At 60.4% G+C, this 18,641-nt stretch overlaps 1 protein-coding gene across 1 annotated transcript; it reads left to right on the top strand.

The window, feature by feature from the left end:
- The first annotated feature begins 5,028 nt into the window (after nt 1–5,028).
- ZNF469 (zinc finger protein 469) lies at nt 5,029–16,895 on the top strand. The gene has a single exon (XM_028142959.2). The coding sequence runs from the start codon at nt 5,029–5,031 to the stop codon at nt 16,630–16,632; it is 11,604 nt and encodes a 3,867-aa protein (XP_027998760.2). The 3' UTR covers nt 16,633–16,895.
- The last annotated feature ends 1,746 nt before the right edge of the window (nt 16,896–18,641 follow it).

Genomic DNA, 18,641 nt, shown 5'->3' with positions numbered 1-18,641 from the left:
GCAAGTCACCAGGTCAGCCCACGTTTGAGAAGAGGGCATTGGGCCCCACCTTTTCAAGGAAGGAGGATCAAAAAATTTGTGGCCAAATTTTAAAATCACTCCAGGGATTAATTTGACAAATTACAAATGCACTTGCCCTTTGACCCCATCTCTTCTTAGCATTTACCCTATGGGTCTCACTGGCATGCAGATTCGTTGCTCTGCTGTTTGTAAGGCCCAATATAGGACAATCCCATGCCCATCTGGAGGGGTCTGGACACGTAAATAGCTGTCCATCATTCTGCAGAATATTCTGTAGGTGGAGAGACAGACAGATAGGAATCTGTGGCGTGCTGTGGAATTATCTCCAAGATGCGTTGTTAAATGCAAATAAAGTGGAATAGTGAGTGCAGTAGGCTATCTTTTGTTGAAGAAAGGGGAAATGGGATCTGCTGATATTTACATCAAGAAACTGGAAGGAAACCCAAGAAGTTCCCGGGTGCTTACACAGCAGGACGGGGAAGAGGGCCAACAGGCCAGGGCACAGAGTGAGACTTCGCACTGCAGACCTTTGAACACTGTCTCAAGTTTGGGAGCCATAAGAACTTAACGAAAAGAAATGTAAAATAGTCAACAAACCTGGGGCAAAGGCAGCCAGCTGACCCCTAACCCTGCAGGGCCAGGCTGAGCTGCCTACTGGCCTCCTGAGCTCACCATCTCTCCTTGACAGTTTCCTGGCACCCTAAGGGCCCTGGCTCTGCGTGGCGTTGGGGTAGGGGGCCTCACCTGGGAACCGCTCCCGACTTCTCCCGGGTCTCTTGGCCCCCAGCCAAGCACCACATGGATCCTGACACAGTTTCCATTTTCCTTGCAGCCAAGAAGTCCTCATTCCTCAGGAAGCTGTGCGGCGACCCAGCTGAGGGCCCCACTCCCGAGGTATGTGGACGAGGACAGCTGGCCTGGAGGCTGGCAGTCTCCACCCGGCCGGAGATGCCCTCGGCCCAGGCTCCCCACCCGCCCCACCGGCCCGTCTCCTTCCGTCTCCCGGCTCAGGCGGTAATTGGGGCTGCCAGCTGCCTCCCTAAGAGACCTTCTCCCCGAGCCAGCTGTCAGGAGCCGCCTCGTGGCTTCTAACCGCAGCGCTGAGCTGGGGTGAGACTGCTCAGGGCGGCAGCAGCTCCTGTCAGCTAAGTTCTCCAAGGGGCCAGCAAGTCAGGCCTCCTCAGATCAGACCCCTCCTTTCCTGAGGGCAGGCTGGAGCACAGCTGTTTCAAACCAACAAATTAGCAACTTCTTCCTGTTTTCAGACCCCACTCAGCCCTCCCCACAGCCTCCTTCCTGTAGTCTCCTCACCACATGGCCTTTGTGCTGGTGAGCAAATCGGGGCCCAGAGGAGTGACAAGACTTCACAGTTACAGGACTAACAGGGACAGTGCGTTGGTCCGCACCACACCCTCTGCTAAATGCTTTATGAAGAGGTTATTCACGGATTGCTCCCTTGCCACTGCCTTTGAGATAGGTTCCAGTGTTGTTCCCAGGTCACAGACGCAGAAGCCGAGGCTGGTGGAGGCTGGGAGGGGTGCCTGGCATGTGCGGCAGGCACTGTCAGGGAATCAGAGGCAGGATCCCCACCTACCCTCTCAGAGGCTGCCTGGAGCCTGAACCTGTGGGGCTGTGTCTAACGATGCTCTGGCCTCACCTGCCACCCCCTAAAAAGCTCTGGAAGCTGTGGGGAGTCCCAGGCTCTCCCCGTCCTCTGTACCTGTGTCCCAGCAGCAGCCTCTTCAGGGGCAGGTGAAGGAGGCCCTGCAAGGTCAGAGGCCCTCGGAGGTCAGAGGCCCTGGCACCTCTGCCCGCCTGACCCCATGGACTTCACTACCTATGCAATTGGAGGCCTGGAAGTCGGCCTGGGTCCTGCCCCCTTAGGCTGTCTGAGAAGTTCAAGAGGGGAGGTCCCACAGGCCAGAGCCCCTCCTGCTGGTCCAGAGCCAGCTCTTGGCCCAACTTTTGCTGGATCACGGTCCTGCGAGAGGTTCAAGAGCTTTCCCTGTGGTGTGTACCTGCAGCCAGTGGCAAAGGGGGCCCCCCAGGAGACTCCCTGGCCTGGGTCAGAGTACATGGAAAGGCAGGCCACCTTGTCCAAGCCGCTGGCTGCAGCCTCATACCCGCTCACTTGGGTCCCACTTGCCCACCCTGTAAAGGCCTCAGTGTCCTTCAGAAACTGGCCCAGCTCCACACAGGTCCTTCTTCAGCACAGAGCTCTTTCTCCCAGTTTTCCCAAGCAGCCCTGCACCTGCCCGTGCTCACAGTGCCCACCCTGAATGATCTTCTCCATCCACGTGGCCAAAGCTGATGCCGCCTCCTCTAAGAAGTCTCCTCTGATTCCAGCCAGGCAGGAGCCCCCTCCTCTGATGTCCCTCGACCCCAAGTTAAGTTCCACCTAGCATGCAGTAGGTACTCAATAAATGCCACTCCCTGACCCCCATGCCCAGCCTCCATGGGCCCCACAGGAGCTCTGAGCCCCAAAGCTGCAGTCTATCTCCCCTTGAGCGCTAGGCCTGGGGCAGATGTCCAGAAGCGCTCTTGTGAGTGTGAATGCATGAATGAGGGGTCAGCCCCAGTGACTGGCCTTCCCGCCAAGAAAAGCCGGTTCTGGTTGCTGGAAACAAAAGGACCCTTGGGGACAGCCTGGTCTGACCCCCTCGCCCTTGGCTGATGGGAACAGGAGCCCAGAGATGGACAGTCCCCACCAGTGACCAGGCGGCCAGCCTACCGCCTGGCCACAGCTTGTGACCTCAGTCCTCGAAAAGGCAGCAAGGCAGGTTTCCAGATCTCTGCTCTAAAAATCTCTGCTCAGAAGTAGCATGAGTCACTGCAGCTCACAGCCAGTAGCATGGCTCTGGATTGAATGGAGCCATGTGGCCAAGGCTGCCGGCAGCCGGACAGATTGAAACCCTCCCACAGGGGACAGCCGGATCTTAGTAATGTGATCTACTGCCTCCAGCCCCAATGGGGAGCTTTCTGGCCAGAGCTCGGAGGCTGCAGGTGTCTCTGAGAGCAGGTGGGGCCATGGGGTCAGAGACTTCTGCTCCCCTTTAAACGCCCACTCAGGATGGCCCAGGTGTAGCTGCAGCTTGGAGGGCCAACAGACCAGGCTCCCATCTGGCTTCCAGCAGCGCCCAGGAGAAGCAATGCCACAACCCGTGCACAGATGGAGACACTGAGGCTGGGGAGGCACAGGAAGGGAATGCCCCTGCATGCCGGGCCATGGCAGGTCACAAGAATGTTGAACCTTAGAACAATCCAATGAGAGTGGCACTGTTACCATCCCTACGCAAGGGTGTGGAAACTGACCTTTCCTCAATCTTGAGTGCCTACTGTGTGCCAGACTCCATGTTGTGGGGATGAGGCAGAGAATAAACCACAGGCTCCCTAGTTTGGGAGCCCCAGGCTCAGGCAGAAACAGGAATAGTCAGAAAACCACACACGCAGCAAATGATCCACAAGGGACCTAATATACAGTTTGGACACAGTGACCCGTGTCATTTCACAACAGCCCCATCAGGGGGCTCTCCTGGGATCCCCATATTCCAGGCTTAGGGATGCTGAGGAACTAGTCCCAGGTCCCACAGCAGGTCAGTGGCTGAGCCAGGACTTGCACTGGGCAGTTCAAAGTCCAGTAGGGAGGATGGCATCTCATAGGCTTTGCCCTCTCTTGTGCAGGGGCTTCATGAGGGGCCAGGCTGCTGCTGTCTCCACACCCGGCACAGCCTGGCCCCAATCTGGTGCCCAGACCATGTGTGGCAAGGCTGGAGGAGGCCCTTCCTGGGGACCCCAGTGCCTTTCACTAGCTGTGAGGCCATGTGTGAGTTACTCATCTCTCCGTAGCTCTAAGGGTTCTGACCTTCAGAGCCACCGTGAGGACAGGAAAAGTGACTGATGGAAACCACTCAGCTCCCTGGTCCCCAGCCAAATGCTCAGAAGGAGCTCATGCTGAGGTTACTGCTATCATTCATTCATTCAACAAACTTCACCCACAAGCCCTTGCTCCAAGGTCTTCAGTCTTGAGATAGAAGGGATGGAAGGGTTGGCCCCAGGCAATGGGGCCCAGAAGAGGGGGTAAGACCTCTGCTTAGGAGGGGAGGGGAACACACGCTCTGGAATGGAGGAGGGTCCACGGGGCTGGCCAGCGGGGAAGAGGGACAGTACTGGAACCATCCCCACCCAGGAGAGACAGGGATGCTTGTGCCCCAATCAGGCTATGATCCCTGGGGAGGTCTCCAAACAGGGAGGAGGCCCCAGCAGTGCCCGGCGCTGCCTGGAAATACAGATGCAGACCCCACCCAAGGAGCTGGCCAGTGGGTCCCTAAGGCGAGTGGCTTGAGGCTTTCCTGTGTGCAACAGCCGTAAGACCATCACAGGACCAGGTGTGAGCCTCGGGCCAGACTCAGGTGTGCGTAGTCTCACCCCTTATTTCCCAACTCCGCTTCTGATGTGAGGCCCCTCCTCTCAGCAGGTGAAGGTGTCCCCTCTGTCCTGCGTGGGTTGTCCCTTGACCCCACCTGGGCTCAGGTCACACAGATGACCACCAGGTGCTCTTTATCCCTGCCATGGCCTCTGTAGGTCTAGGGCCTTTGACTCACAGGCTGGCCAGAGCCACACAGGACTGCTCTGAGGTGGCCAGGGGTCTTCGGAGCACTCTCCTTTTTTCCCTTTCTCCTTCTCCCCACCACCCTCACCCCCTTGCTCAGTCTGGCAGGAAAGCTTTTCTCCTCTTGTCTCTCACAGTGGCATTGGAGCTGAGCCCCTTCCTCTAAAGGTGGGGGCTTTGGTGCCAGCTGCTTCTGCTCCCAGCCTGTCACAGCTTCCGTGGGAGCCAGGAGCCTCCACAGCTCCCTCCTCACTTCTGTCTTTTCCTTTCAGGCTCCACCCAGGACCATGAGAGCAGGTTTCTCCAGGGAACCCCAAGGGGCAAGGATGGCCACCCAGCCCTCTCCCCACGGACCCCCTCGGACCACCACATCCTCCTAGCAACCAGACGGAGGGGCCATGCCTGGAGAGCAGCCCCGCGGAGCACCACCCCCAACCATGACCCGAGGCCTGCAATCTGGCCAAACAACCAGTGGCATGGCCAGCGGCACAGCCTCCCAGCCCCCCGGCGAGGACAGTGCCCTGGCCAGCAGGACCACCAAGGCCATGAGGGAGCCGGGCAGTGGGACCCAGGCCATGGAGCCCCCTGATACCCAGCCTGGGCAGGCTAGGGAGGTGGAGCCCAAGGCCACCCTCCAGAGAACCCAGCCCCTACGCAGCCCCCCCAGGAAGGGTGGTAGCCCCCGGGCCCCACTGGGGAGGAGCCACACACAGGCTCCCACAGGGCACCCAGGCAGGGCAGACAACAGCCCCCAGCAGCTCTACACTCTGAGCATTTCGGGCTCCAGGGCCAGGCCTGCTCTGGAGGAGACCCCTGAGGGCCCCCAGCGGGAGGGCCCCCGGCCCCCAGAAGCAGAGGCCCCAGAAGAGCTCACCTTCCAAAGGTGCTTCCAGGAGACACCCTCCAGCTTTACCTCCACCAAGTATACCTCACCGAGTGCCACCCCAGGGCCCCCACCCCTTAGGGCCCCCCAGAGCAGTGGCGCCAGTCCCTGCAGGCCAGCCTCCTACTCAGAATTCCAGGCCAGTGGGGCCGATGCCTGGCTTCCCGCTGCTGAAAACGACTTCCCAGGTGCTAGTTTCAGGGTCCTTCCCACAGAACCGGAGCCCTTCCCCAAAGGTGGCAGCCCCAGGGTGGCCTCCTTCCAGATCCCCTTCCCAGCTCTGCCTGGGCCTGGCCCAAAGCCCTTCCCCGAGGACCCGGCGGGGCCTGAGTACTCTGAGAGGGCCCTGGTGTTTGCCTTCCACCAGCCTCGGGGAGAATGGCAGGAGGAGGCAGTGGGCACAGGCGTGGCCTACCCGCTGCCCACCCAGCCTGCTCCCCCACCCCCGTCCTGCTTCTCCAGCCAGCCCGGGCACCTTGACCCCACCAGTGACCTCGGCCGTGCTCTCCCCACAACTGGTGCTGCTCGCCCGGTCCCCAGCCCCTTCTCAGAGAGCACGGTCACCTTCCCAGACAGTTTGCACAAGAGCCTGACCACAGCCCTCCCTGAGAGACCGCCTTCAGCCCAAAATGGACTGGGGAGCCCCAGGGGACCCCCAAACTCTCTGCCCCAGAGGCACTTTCCAGGGCAGGCTTATGGAAGCCCGGGAGCCAGTGGGGTGGGCACCAGTCCTAGTTCTCTGGACACAGAGCTGGCCAACCCTGGGCCCCCGCCCACCAGACTGCCCCAGCTGTGGGATCCCATCAGAGCCCCCTACCCCACACCTCCCCTGGGCCCCCCCGCCACCACCAGGAGTGTGTTCTTTGAAGGCCAGCCCAGCTCTGGACAGAGGTTTGGCCTCCCCCAGAGCCCCCCACTGCCCTGGCCCCAGGTGCTGCCGGCCACCAGGCCCAGCACCCATCAAGTGGAGATGCTGAACCGGCTGCCTTTTCCCCCAGGGACCCCTGAGTGGCAGGGGGGCCGCCAGGTAGCCCTGGGTGCTGCCAGCAAGACACCTGGACCTGGGGAGAAGCTGGTGCTGAGAAACAGCCCCGGCCAGCACAGCAGCAGCTCCCCAGGGCTGTTCACCTACAATGGACTGCAGGACCCTGGAGCCCAGCCCATGTTCTTTGGAGTAGCCCAGCCCCAGGTCTCACCCCAAGGGACCCCCAGCCTGCCCCCACCCAGGCTGGTGGGAGCCTCTCCCAGTGAGTCCCCACTGCCCTCACCCGCCACCAACACAGCCGGCAGCAGCACCTGCTCATCACTGTCACCGCTGTCCAGCAGCCCAGCCAACCCCAGCTCGGAGGAGAGCCAGCTCCCCGGCCCACTAGGGCCCTCTGCCTTCTTCCACGCCCCCAATCACCCCCAGGAGAACAGCAGCCCCTTCCCATCCCCTGACCCCTCACATGCCCTTCCCATCCACTACCAGCCAGAACCAGTCAAGACCTTCCCTTTCCCCACAGAGGTGCTGGGGGCTGAGGGGACCTTCAAATGCCTGGAGGAGGTCCCATTCCCCAGTGCGGTCCCCGAGGTGGGCAGTGGGCGGCTGGAGGGCTTCCCCCCGGAGCCGCCCCCCTACTCTGCCCACCACTTCCCCCTCAGCAGCGCCAGCCTGGACCAGCTGGACGTGCTGCTCACTTGCAAGCAGTGTGACCGAAACTACAGCAGCCTGGCCACCTTCCTGGAGCACCGGCAGTTTTGCAGCCTGCTCCTGGCCAGGACCAAGGACAGCCACCAGCAGCCCGCAGAGATCCCCACGCCTCCTGCTGCCCCCTCTGTGCTGGCTGCCCCCAAAGCACCGGCCCCCGGGAACCCAGGCCTTCTCAGCCACACTAAGACGGTCCCCTTCCTGCTAGGGGGAGACCTCCGGGTGGATGGCAAAGATGACCCCCTGAGGACAACTTTCTTGCCCAGCCTGACCACTGCCCCTTTCCCACTCTCCGCTGCGGACCTGGACCTGGAGGACGATGCCAAGCTGGACAGCCTCATCACCGAGGCACTCAACGGCCTGGAATATCAGTCAGACAACCCCGAGATCGACAGCAGTTTCATCGACGTCTTCGCTGATGAAGAACCTTCTGGCCCCAGAGGTACCAGTGCTGGGCTGCCCCCCAAGACCAGGGTGGGTGGGGCCACGCCAGAGAACAAAGCCCACCCCCTGCTCCCAACCATGGAGTCCCAGGCCCCCTGCCCGGGGGATGGGAGCTACACAGCCTGCAGCCGGCCCAAAACTCGATCCCTGGGCCCAGTGCCTGCGGAGGCAAATGGTGCCAGCCTGGCCAGCCAGCAGAGGAGAGGGAAGCAGTTTAAGTTTTCCCAGGGGGAACTGGACACAGCCAACACTGCCAAGAGGTCGGGCAGGGGCACCAGAGCCTCCTGTCTGAGGCCCAGGAGGAAGGGCAACAGGACTGAGCCAGCCCCACACCGCCCCCGGGACCTCAGGACCCGAGCCCTCAAGAGCCACACAGATCCCTGTGGAAGGCTCCTCCCGGTGGAGACTCGGAGCTCTAAGCGCCTCCGGCTGTCCCTGCGGAAGGACTCCAGGAGGAGGAAGGCCTGGGGTGGCACCTGGAGCAAGGAGCTCATCCACAAGATTGTGCAGCAGAAGAATCAGCTGCACAAGCAGCAGGCACAGCAAGGCCAGGGCAGTTGCTTCTCCCTGGCAACCGAGAGGCCCGCACCCAGCGCCCTGGATGGCAGGCTTCAGGAATATGACTATGCTTCAGAGTCCGAGGAAGAGGACAACTTGCAGCCACGGGGCTCCCGCCTCAGAGGCCGGCCTCGACACGGCAGCCGGCGGTGGCGCCGAGGTGAGAAGAGGAAGGAAATGGACTTAGCCCTGGGTCCTAGAGAAGAGCGAAAGCAGCAGAAATCCAGGAAGGTCGTGAGGCCGGAAACCACAAAGCCAGGCAGGCCTTGCCCAGGCCCCAGTGAGAGCCCTGAGGGCCAGGGCCCACTGCCAAGCCCGGAGACCATAGACAGCCCTAAGGAGAGAGACCCCAAGTGTCTCCTGCAGATTCCCACCAGGACCAAGACCCCAGAAGAAAGCCATGCATCGCTGGACTTCCCTCAAGAAGATGTTCCTCCTGACACCACCACCAGAGGTGCTTCGGGCTCTCCTCCCTCCACCTGTGTGGAAGGAAGTCCCTGTCCCCCAGCCCCTGAGCGACCACAACCAGGCAGGGAGGACACCATGGTGCCCCACAGGAGCTCAGCAGTGCCAGGTGCAAGCAGTCTGCTGGGTGTCCCCCGGTGCACAGAACCCCCCATCTCTCATGACAAAGAGGACCCCCCTGCCTGCCTGCCAGGAGAATTGCTGGTCCCCATCACTGACACCACTGCTGCCTACCCCGAGCCCAGCACCCTGTTTTTAAAGACCCCTGATCTTGGGTGTGACTCTGCTCTTATTAACAGAGACTCCCTGGTTCCAGGTGCCAAAAAGGAGCCCCAGCCCTACAGCAGTCCCCCCAGAAAATTGCCCCTTGGACCCCAAGACCTGGCTGGCTGTTTCCCCAAAGACTTGTACTCCAAGCCCTTGGATCCAGACACTCCTGCAGCCAGTAGCATGCACCTGTGCCAGGAGGGTGTGGACTCCAGTTCCCTCGAGCCAAAACCTCCCAGGAATCCAGCCTACACAGTGGACACCGACCCAGGCAAAGCCGAATCACCACTGACCTTGGAGTCCACGCCCCTCCTCTCGGGGCTGCCCATGGACGACTTCGACTCACCCATCTACAGCAGCCTATCCGGAAATGGGGACGCACAATCACCGCCTACAGGCATTGACCCACCCCCAAGGAAACCCCGGCTGGACCCACCGTACCCCTCATTTCTGCCTGAGAAGGGCTGGTCTCTGCTGGAGGAAGTTTCCCCGATGCTTTCCAGCCATCTGGATCATCCTCCTGACCTCTCAGGGGCAAAGGTGTTCAGTAAGAAGGGTCCTCGTGAAAGGACAAACGCCGCCACCCCTCCCCCTTTGCCGTGCAAGGTTAACGAATGTAGCATCACTTTTATGAGCAACCTGTCTGAGGATGAATTAGAGATCAAAAGATTGGTTACCGAATTAGAAAGTCAGCTGCAAAGTAAAGGTGTGCATGAGGCCCCAGGAGAGCTGCGTGGAGCTCAGCCCACGGGCAGGATGCGCTCCGGCACAGACACCCCGCTGACCATCCACCAGGTTGCTTCACCCCAAAAGGACTCATTCTCCACAGCTGACCTCACTGATCTTGGGGAATTGAGTCCACACCAGGAAGGGGCAGAAACAGCCATGGCCACCACAGAGGGGACCCTAGGGAGCCCCCAGGAGGAGTGGCCCTCATTTCACCTGGGAGAAGCAGCCCCTCCCCCTGCCTCCCACAAAGACCAGGTTTCTGGAGCTTCTTTCGGCCCCACTGGGGCTAGCCTCAGTTTCCAGCCAGTGCAGAACACCAGACTCTCCGGGAGAGGGCTCCCTGAGGCAGAAGAGGGCTGCAGGGGCTGCCCAGAAGCCTGTCTCCCGGACCCCGGAGAGCCACTCAAACCCCCGTCGGACGGAGGGAAGTTAGTGAAGAGCAGCCCAAACCATGAGCCTTTATTTTTTAAAAATAACAAGGCCACCGGAATCCATCACAACGAAGACGTGCTGCTGCTCCTTCCCTGCAAGGCGCAGGGGCCCGGCCACGATGCCCCTGAGCTGGAGGCGCTCAGCAGTCCTGTTGCCCATTTGGCACCTAACTTGGCATTTCAGGGTGCTGCAGTTCTGCATCTGGGTGCCACTCCACCTTCTGGTACCAGGCACAGTGAGGTCCTCCAGGGACATTCTCTAAGCAGTGCAGATGGGACAGAAGAAACAGGTCCCCTCCACCCTGTAGCAGGGAGCCCTAGCTCTGAGGGTAACAAGAAGGTTGTACCAGCAGGGGCCTCCCCAAGTCCTGGCTGCATGCCTGACATCAGTCCTGGCAGGAGGCCCCAGGACCCAGCCGAAAGCCCCCTATGTCAACTCCAGCTCCTGGTGGCCAGAGCAGCTGAGAATGAAGATGATGACCAGAACTTACAGGGGGCCCAGCTTGCCAACACCCAGAGCCCTCAACAGAGCAACCCTTCAGATGTGGAAGGGGACATCATGGAATGTGGGAATGTGGCCCACAGCCCTGGTAAGGGTTCCGATGGGGGTGTGCAGATGATGACAGCTATCTCTGAAGTGGCCGGATGTCAGCTGAGGCCTGAGGCAGGTGACCATCTGGGCTCACTCGGCCAGGCTGAGAAGCTCAAAGGCCCAGGCGAAGCCAGCCAGCTGCAACCAGATAACTGGGGGAGCCTGGGGAGACCAGACAACCTCGCCACAGTTAATGCTGACCCTGAAACTACACTGGCCAGCCCCGCTGGGGCTGCAGACCAGCTAGGGGGGCAGGTCCAGGGAAGCAGACCGAACTTGGGCCTTCAAAATGAGGCACAGTCCGCTCCCAGCCCCTCCTCCTCTGATGTGGAATCTTTAGTCCCGGCCTTGACAGCAACCCATGCCCAAAATGGGCCTGAGGACTGGACTCCAGTGGCGGCCAGTCCAGGCCTTAAGAAACACCTGCTGCTCACTGGCGAGAGCCCAGAGCTCCCCATGAGAGACCTGGCCAGCTGTGCCCCCTTGCCCATTTCTGCAGCCACCCCTGTTCCCTGCAGCCTGGAGCACCTGCTCCAGGAAGACCCTCCCACAGTGCCTTCAGGTGAGCTGAGGGGGCTGCTCCCAGTGTCGCCATCCCTCGGGGACCCTACCAGCATGAAGCACCTGCCAGCCTATTCCTCTGCCGGTACAGCTCTAAAAAGGGCTGACTGCACCCCAGCTCCCACAGATGCTAGGGCTGGAGGGTCCCTGGCCACCTCTTCATCTTTGAGGACAAGCTCTTGTGGCCTCAAGGAAAGCCTGGTTTGCCACTCTCTCCTAGGGGAACAGAGCCCACTGGAAGACGCTTCCACGGGCCAGCCTGGTCTCATCAATGCCTTCATTTCCACCCATGTGGGGGACCACCCTGAAGGCTACATGTCAGGATCCCTAGAGGGTTCTAGGAAAGAGAGGCTGAGGGGATCTCCTGCCTATGACGTCTCTTCTCCCCCATCGAGGGCCATGTCCCCAAGAGTGACCATCCAGGCTGCAGCCCTACCCGGCATTCCTGCCACAGATGGCATGGGAGCAGTCAGAGGCCCCAGCGCTGAGTGGCCAGACCCCCACTGCAGGGGAGCACTACCCCACAGCAGCCCAGACAGGACGCCCGAGGGCCCCCCTTCAGAACACCCAAGACACAGGGAAGACCAGAGCATCACCACTGACGCTTCCTCCCAGAGGACAGCAGGGCCAGAGCCTCGTGCCTGCCAGGAAGGTGAGGCCGGGGCCAGCACCCAGGGCGAGGAGGACCTTAAGATACCCGGGGCTGGGCGCCCTGGCATTTCCAAGGCCTCAGCAGCTGGCACCAGAGGCCCAACAGTCGCCTGCCCTTGTGAAGAGCTCCAGCAGGACAGAGCCACGTCTCTGAGCAGCACAGCCAGCAACTCCAGGCCCAACTCCCCGCAGAGCCTCAGAAATGTCCCCCAGCAGGTGCCCCAGGGGGACCCTCTATGTCCCCAGGACCCCAAACAGAAGCCTGGTGGCTTTAAAAACAGCCCCGTGTCTACTGAGAGCAGCTGCTGGAAGAACCGAGACCCCAGCGGGAGGCCTGTGACCTGTGAGGTCTGCTCAGCCACCTTCCGATCCGGACCAGGCCTAAGCCGCCACAGAGCCAGGAAGCACAGGCTACAGGGGGTCATCTCCCAGCCAAGCCCCCCAGCCCCGGCTGCTCCCCAACCTGGGGAGCCTGCAGCCCAGATGAACCGCCCCCCTGGGAAAAAAAGCCGCAGGGCGCCTGGGAAGGAGAAACCGAGGCACAGGCTGAGCAGCCCCAGCCACACAGCTGGGTCACCTCCGGTCCAGGGCTCCATGGCTCCTGAGGATGACCCAGGTCCCAAGATGTCCAAGGGGCTCAGGCGGGGGGTCAGCATTGTGAGAACACCAGTCTGTCCCCACAGCCGGGAACCACACCCCCCAGGCCTGGTCAAGCCAGGAGTGGGCTCAAGGCCTGCAGAGCCCAGGAAATGGGGCTTGCTGCAGAGGGACGACCCCTGTCCCAAACGGGCAGAGAGAAGAGGAGGCAAGAGGCGGGGTAGAGCGCCCATGGACATCCCCCGCGAGCCAGAGGGGAAATCAAATAAGAAATCGAGAAAGCCAAGAGCGAGAAGGTTCCGGGAGGAGCGCGGTCCTCCAGTCTCTCCTGATGTGATTTCAGATAGAAGCCACCGGAATCCATCAACTGCGACTGTCAATTACCCACCCCCTCTGAGCCACTGCCTCTCACAGGAGACAGAGCAGGAGACTGAGGTCACACAGCTCCCTCTCCTCCTGGCCACAGAACTGGAGGGGACGTCCGCACAGAAGTCACCTGGGAAGTTGATGGCACCTCCAGGGAGAATGGAGCGGGTGCCTCCTGCAGAAGAGATGAGGGAGCAGAAGGCAGCCTTGGCAAGGGGGTCCCGGGGACCCAGAGAGACCAGGACATCAGGTGTCTGCAGAGAACTATCAAGGGCAGCTGGGGGTACACCTGCAGGGCACAGCAGTGCAACCGAGACTGGGTCAGGGCAAGCTGTCTGGGAAGAGCACAAGCCCCCCTGGGGACCCTCAGGCTCCCCAGAGACTTGTGGTTCTGAAGCAGGTGACACCATCAGCAGTTGCTTCCAGGAGCATGAAGGTGTCACTCCTGAATCCCCCAGCCTGGGTCTCAGGGACCCTCTGAGCTTATTTGATGATGAAGCCTCCTTTTCCCAGCTCTTCCCTCTGAGCAACCACTTAACTCGGAAGAAGAACCCCCGAGTCTATGGGAAGCGCTGTAAAAAGCCAAAGCCTCCGCCATTGCCAGAGCCCTGGGAGTTCCAGGGCAGTGACACTCTGCCCTCCGCCCACATGCCCACAGATCTCAGTGACTCAGGCTCCCTCTGCCTGTCCCTCGAGGACCCATGGAGTGACGAGGCCATGGGCCTGCCTGAGTCCTTCCTCCTGGAGGGCTTCCTCAGCAGCAAGATGCCTGGCATTGACCCCTGGGCCCCAGGACCCAGCCTATGGGCCCTGGAGCCTGACCCAGAGGCGGACTGCGCCGAGCAGGAACCCTCCTGCAATGCCAAGGACCACCCGTCGGAGAGCATCCCTGAGCTGCACATGGTCCCAGCGGCTTGGCGAGGCCTGGAGCTGCAGGCCTCCGCTGATGAGACCGCCTCTTCTCTTGGGGACATGAGCCCTGAGCCCCCCAACCTGGAGCAAGAACACTACAACTGCGGGCTCCCGGGGAATGCCGTGGCTCTTGAGAGGCTCAGCCCTAGATTTGAGATGCAAGATATCTGCTTTCTGGGACCCTGCGAAGACCCTGTGGCTCTCTCCAACATGAGCTTCTTAGACTTCAAGGCCACAGTGAACTCCCAGGGGTCACAGAGCCAAAGGACAGAGGAGGTGGCCAAGGCCAGAAGGGCCCCAGTCAGAGACCGGAATGCCAGGGCCAAGAGGACACCCTACAAGTGCAGGGTGTGCTTCCAGCGCTTTCATGGCCTGGGAGAGCTGGACCTCCATAAGCTGGCCCACAGCCCCTCACCGCCCCCCACCTGCTACATGTGTGTGGAGCGCAGGTTCGGTTCTCGAGAGCTGCTGAGGGAGCACCTGCAGGAGAAGCACGTGCAGGGCCGGGCGGGGCTGTGGGCCTGCGGCATGTGCCTGCGGGAGGTGGCCGATGTCTGGATGTACAATGAGCACCTGCGGGAACATGCCCTACGATTTGCCCGAAAGGGGCCAGCACGGAGGTCCCTGGGAGACCCATCTGGACGCTGGGAGGGGGACAGCACGGTCACACACTTCCTGAGCAGCATGATGGGGCAGGCATCCAAACCCCACAGGGGCAAGTGCTCAGCTGGCCAGGCAAATGGGGGCCCTGCAGAGAGGGAGAGGGCAAAACCCAAGGCTCGTACCAAAAACTCAAACCAGGATGGCACTTTGATGCCAGACAGCACCTTAGCCAAAAGCAGTCCATCAACCTGTGCAAACCCAGCTCTGCCCAGCAGTTCTGCCACTCTCCCTGGCTCCACCAAGACGTGCCCCAGCTTGTCCCCTGCACCCTGCCCCACCCGAGAGCCTCTACCCCACACCATCCCAGTGCATCAGGACTGCAAGGACCCCTCCCGAGACTGCCACCACTGCGGCAAGCGGTTCCCCAAGCCTTTCAAGCTGCAGCGCCACCTTGCGGTGCACAGCCCGCAGCGCGTCTTCCTGTGCCCCCAGTGCCCAAGGGTCTACCCTGAGCCCTGCGAGCTTCGTGCGCACCTCGCCAGGGAGCACGGGGTGAGGGAGGAGCTGGAGCTGCAACACACCCCACTGTATGACTGTGAGCTCTGTGCCAACGTCACCCACATCAGCAAGAGGTCCTTCATCTGCAGCTCTTGCAACTACACGTTCGCCAAGAAAGAGCAGTTTGACCGACACATGGACAAACACCTGAGGAGGGGGCAGCAGCCCTTCACATTCCGCGGGGTGCGGAGGCCAGGCGCCTCTGGGCAGAAGACCCAGGTCCGGGAGGGCTCACTACCTAGTAAACGACGCAGAGTGGCCACACCCAGCAGCACCCCTGGGCCCGTCGTGGACAGGTCTCTGTCTCTGGGCAGCAGTTCCACCCTGAACGAGGCATCCATGCCAGCCCTGCTCCAGCCCTGCCTAGAGGCGGCTCCTGGTGGCACCCAGGGTCAGCCCAGGAGCCCAGAGAGGCCCATGGATCTTGAGGGCCACCTGGCCATGGGCAACAATCTGCCCTCTGACTCCCAAGAGTTCATTTGCCCATCCCTGTCTTCTTTCCCAGCAGCCTCAGCTGATGGCAAAGATGGCCACAAGCCAGACCAGGCCCTGGAGAGTCCCACAGATGAGGCTTCCCCAGGCAGCCCTGGGCCTCTTCTCCAGCAGGCTCTCCCTCTAGAGGGATTTCTACCCCAGCCAGGGGCCAGAGGCCAAGCCTCAGAGAGCCTATTCTCAGGGAAAGGCAGGACCCCAAGTGCCCCTGGCAAATGTGCTCCTGACCATCACCCAGAAGCCTCCTCCATGCTCCGGAAGGAGAAGCAGGTGTCCACGTGCTACATGGTGTCTGAGGGGGACAAGGGAGTCCCCTCCCATAAGGGGAGTGCCACCAAGCATGGGGGCTGTCAGAGTTCATCAAAGGACAGGCCAACTCTGTCTCTCCCCAGCAAAGCACCCAAGTTCCCGGTGCAATCAAAGAAGGCGATGGCCAGCCCAAAACCTGGAGAGCCAGCCCGTGGAACTGAGGACAGGCAGAAGGCCACTGCCCTCAAACCCAAGCCAGGCCCCAGCTCCCAGGGCAATGGAGGCCCACAGCACAGCACCAAGACAGCAGGTGGCAGCCAGCCTCAGCCAGCCAGTGGGCAGCTCCAGAGCGAAACAGCCACTACCCCATCCAAACCCAACTGCCCAGCCCAGAGCCCCGCCCCAGACAAGCTCCCCACTCGAGCCCCAGCCAAGGGCTACTCCAAGGCTCCAAGGGAAGCTGGTGACCAGGGGCCCCAAGGGAGCCTGGTCCCCAGGGAGGACAGGGAGGGCAAAGAGAAGAAGAGAAAGGGCCGGGCCCTGGGGCCAAGCAAGAGTGAAAGTGTGGGGAGCTTGGGAAGGGCCCCTTCAGTCCCTGACAAACCCCGCCGGGCTCCCCGGAAGCAGGCTACTCCCAGCCGTGTGCTCCCTGCCAAGCCCAGGCCCGGTAGCCAGAGCAGCATTACACTGCCTCAGCCCTCAGAGCAGCAGAGGGGGGAGCCCAGCCACACACACCGGGACTTCAGACGCAGCAGAGATGGACTAGGCAAAGCCTTTCCCCAGGCGAGACCCCTGCACAGGACCCCCAAGAGGGGCAGAGCTGTCCGCGGTGCTGAACATGCCCATCGCCGAGCCTGCTGGACTGCTGAATCCCAGAACGACCTCCTCAGCCAGCTCTTCGGACAGAGACTAACCAGCTTCAAGATCCCTCTAAAAAAGGACCCCTCTGAGTAATTTATAGGAGTGAGAGAGTGCATGGGAGAAGGGCTGGGGGATGAACCCAGTGAATAAGGGACTCCTGTCTACACTGGCAAGCTTCAGTACTCAGAGATAGTTTGATTGGTGGCCACATCTTAATCCACCTGACTTACCATGCAAATGCTCAGACTCCAGTGTTAGAGCTGAGACTCTAATGCTTGGAGTAGGGCCTGAGGTTGATGGACAGCAATACCCTTCAACCTAGAAGGTTAGGACGAGGGGCTGGCCAGCAGCAGGCTCTTGGAGACCATGCAGCTGTTTTTTTAGTACCAAGAACATGAAGAAAGAGCAGCTCATGCCTTGCATCCTTTGTGCCTCCTCCTTTGAAGGCTTGGACAGGGTCCTCCCCTCCATGTCATCTAGTAGGGAAGTAAGTTGAGGCAACCACGGTCAGATCACAGCAGGACCCCTCTTGGTCTTGCTGCTGTTGCTGCAATTCCAAAGTGGCCTTACAAATCAAATGGGGGGGGGCGCTCTCCACCTAGCGATTTGTGAGCTACCTGGCCCCCCAAGCACATGGTCGTGATGGCCACTATCCATACCACAGACAAAAGCACTGGTTCCCAGTGCACCTTGACCCCTGAGGACCAGGTTCACACTTGGACTGGGAGGAAGCTGCTCAACAGCCAGCTCCCACCAGTTCTTCCTCCCCACCACACACCCCAGCCTCTGTGGTTGCCTTTCTAGAGCTTTCCTCCTACACAGAGCTCTCAGCTGGCAAGTATCAGCAATTTAGCTCTGAAGTTTCTGGTGCTATTTTCATGTTGTAATGTGAATACAGGCTTCCTTGATTCGTTTTACCTGGGTGGGTTGGGAGGGGAGACAGGCTGGAGAGGTGAGAAGGGGGCTGCATGGAAGGCTCACAGGCACCAGCCGCCCCGAGAAGTCTTTCACTGGCTCCCCGGTCAGCAGGCTCCAGCCCCAGGGTTGCAGTCAGAGAAGCTGGCTGGGACACTCAGGGCCGGGTGTGGCGCTGCTGGCATCTCATGCACTGAATGTGACCCAGGGCTCGGTATGCACGTCCTTTTTACAGAATCGTGTCTTCGAAGCGAATAGGAGTGTGGGAGAGACTTCCTTCTGTTCTTGGTGTCTGCGGTTCAGTTTGTTTCCTTCTGTTTTGTTTTGTTTTTCATTTTTACCTTGGGTACAATGTGCATGTCAAAAGTTTTTATTTTGGTATTTTGAAAGAGACCAAATCAGGCCCAAATCTCCTTTCTAGAAGGTGTTGTGTGCCCCTCAGAATGCCTCTTTAGTGCTAATAAATAAAACATGGGGAACTCTGAGGCTGTGCTCTGCGAATCACAGCAAACCCATCCTGTCAAATATATTCCCACTATTTTCACAGAAAGCCTCTGCTGTGTGGCGTCGGTCCTCCAACCAGCCCCACCCTGCCTGCCACCTGGGCCCAGAACCTGACTCATGGAGTCTCAGCTTCAGCTGCCACTTTTGTCCTGATACCAGGGCTATCTGGTCCTGTAGAGTCTCCCCCAAGCAGCAAAGCGGTCCCACCAGCCCCTCCAGGATTGGTAACACGGGCAGATAATGCCATGGGGCAGCCTCACTTTGTTTCTGGAGCTTTCAGAGCAGGAAACCATTAACTCAACTCAGTTTAGAGGACACGGGAAGGCAGCAGAGGCAGCATGAGGGGTAAAACCAGGAGACCCTCCCCCATCTCAGGCTCAGACACGCGGGGCTCACCAAGACCTGAAGAACCCCTCAAAGACTCCAGTGTCTGGGACATGCGCCTGGAGGGCAAGCGAGGCTGTCTAGAGTCAGGTACCCATCTGGTCCTGCCCATGACAAATACCTGGGCCCAGCATGAGGGGTACCGCTCAGAGCAGGTCCCAAATAACACGTGCTGGGTAGAGGAGAAGAGCCTCGCCAAGCCCTCTCCACTGGAAGAGGGATACCACCTGTGAAACGGTAACTGGGGCCTCATCACTCCTGTCCAGGCCCACAGACCCCTGCCCCAGCTACACTCCCCT

This window comes from Eptesicus fuscus, chromosome 21 (genome assembly GCF_027574615.1).
Source record: "Eptesicus fuscus isolate TK198812 chromosome 21, DD_ASM_mEF_20220401, whole genome shotgun sequence".
Lineage (NCBI taxonomy): Eukaryota > Metazoa > Chordata > Mammalia > Chiroptera > Vespertilionidae > Eptesicus > Eptesicus fuscus.
This window is presented reverse-complemented; position numbering and strand designations above follow the sequence as displayed.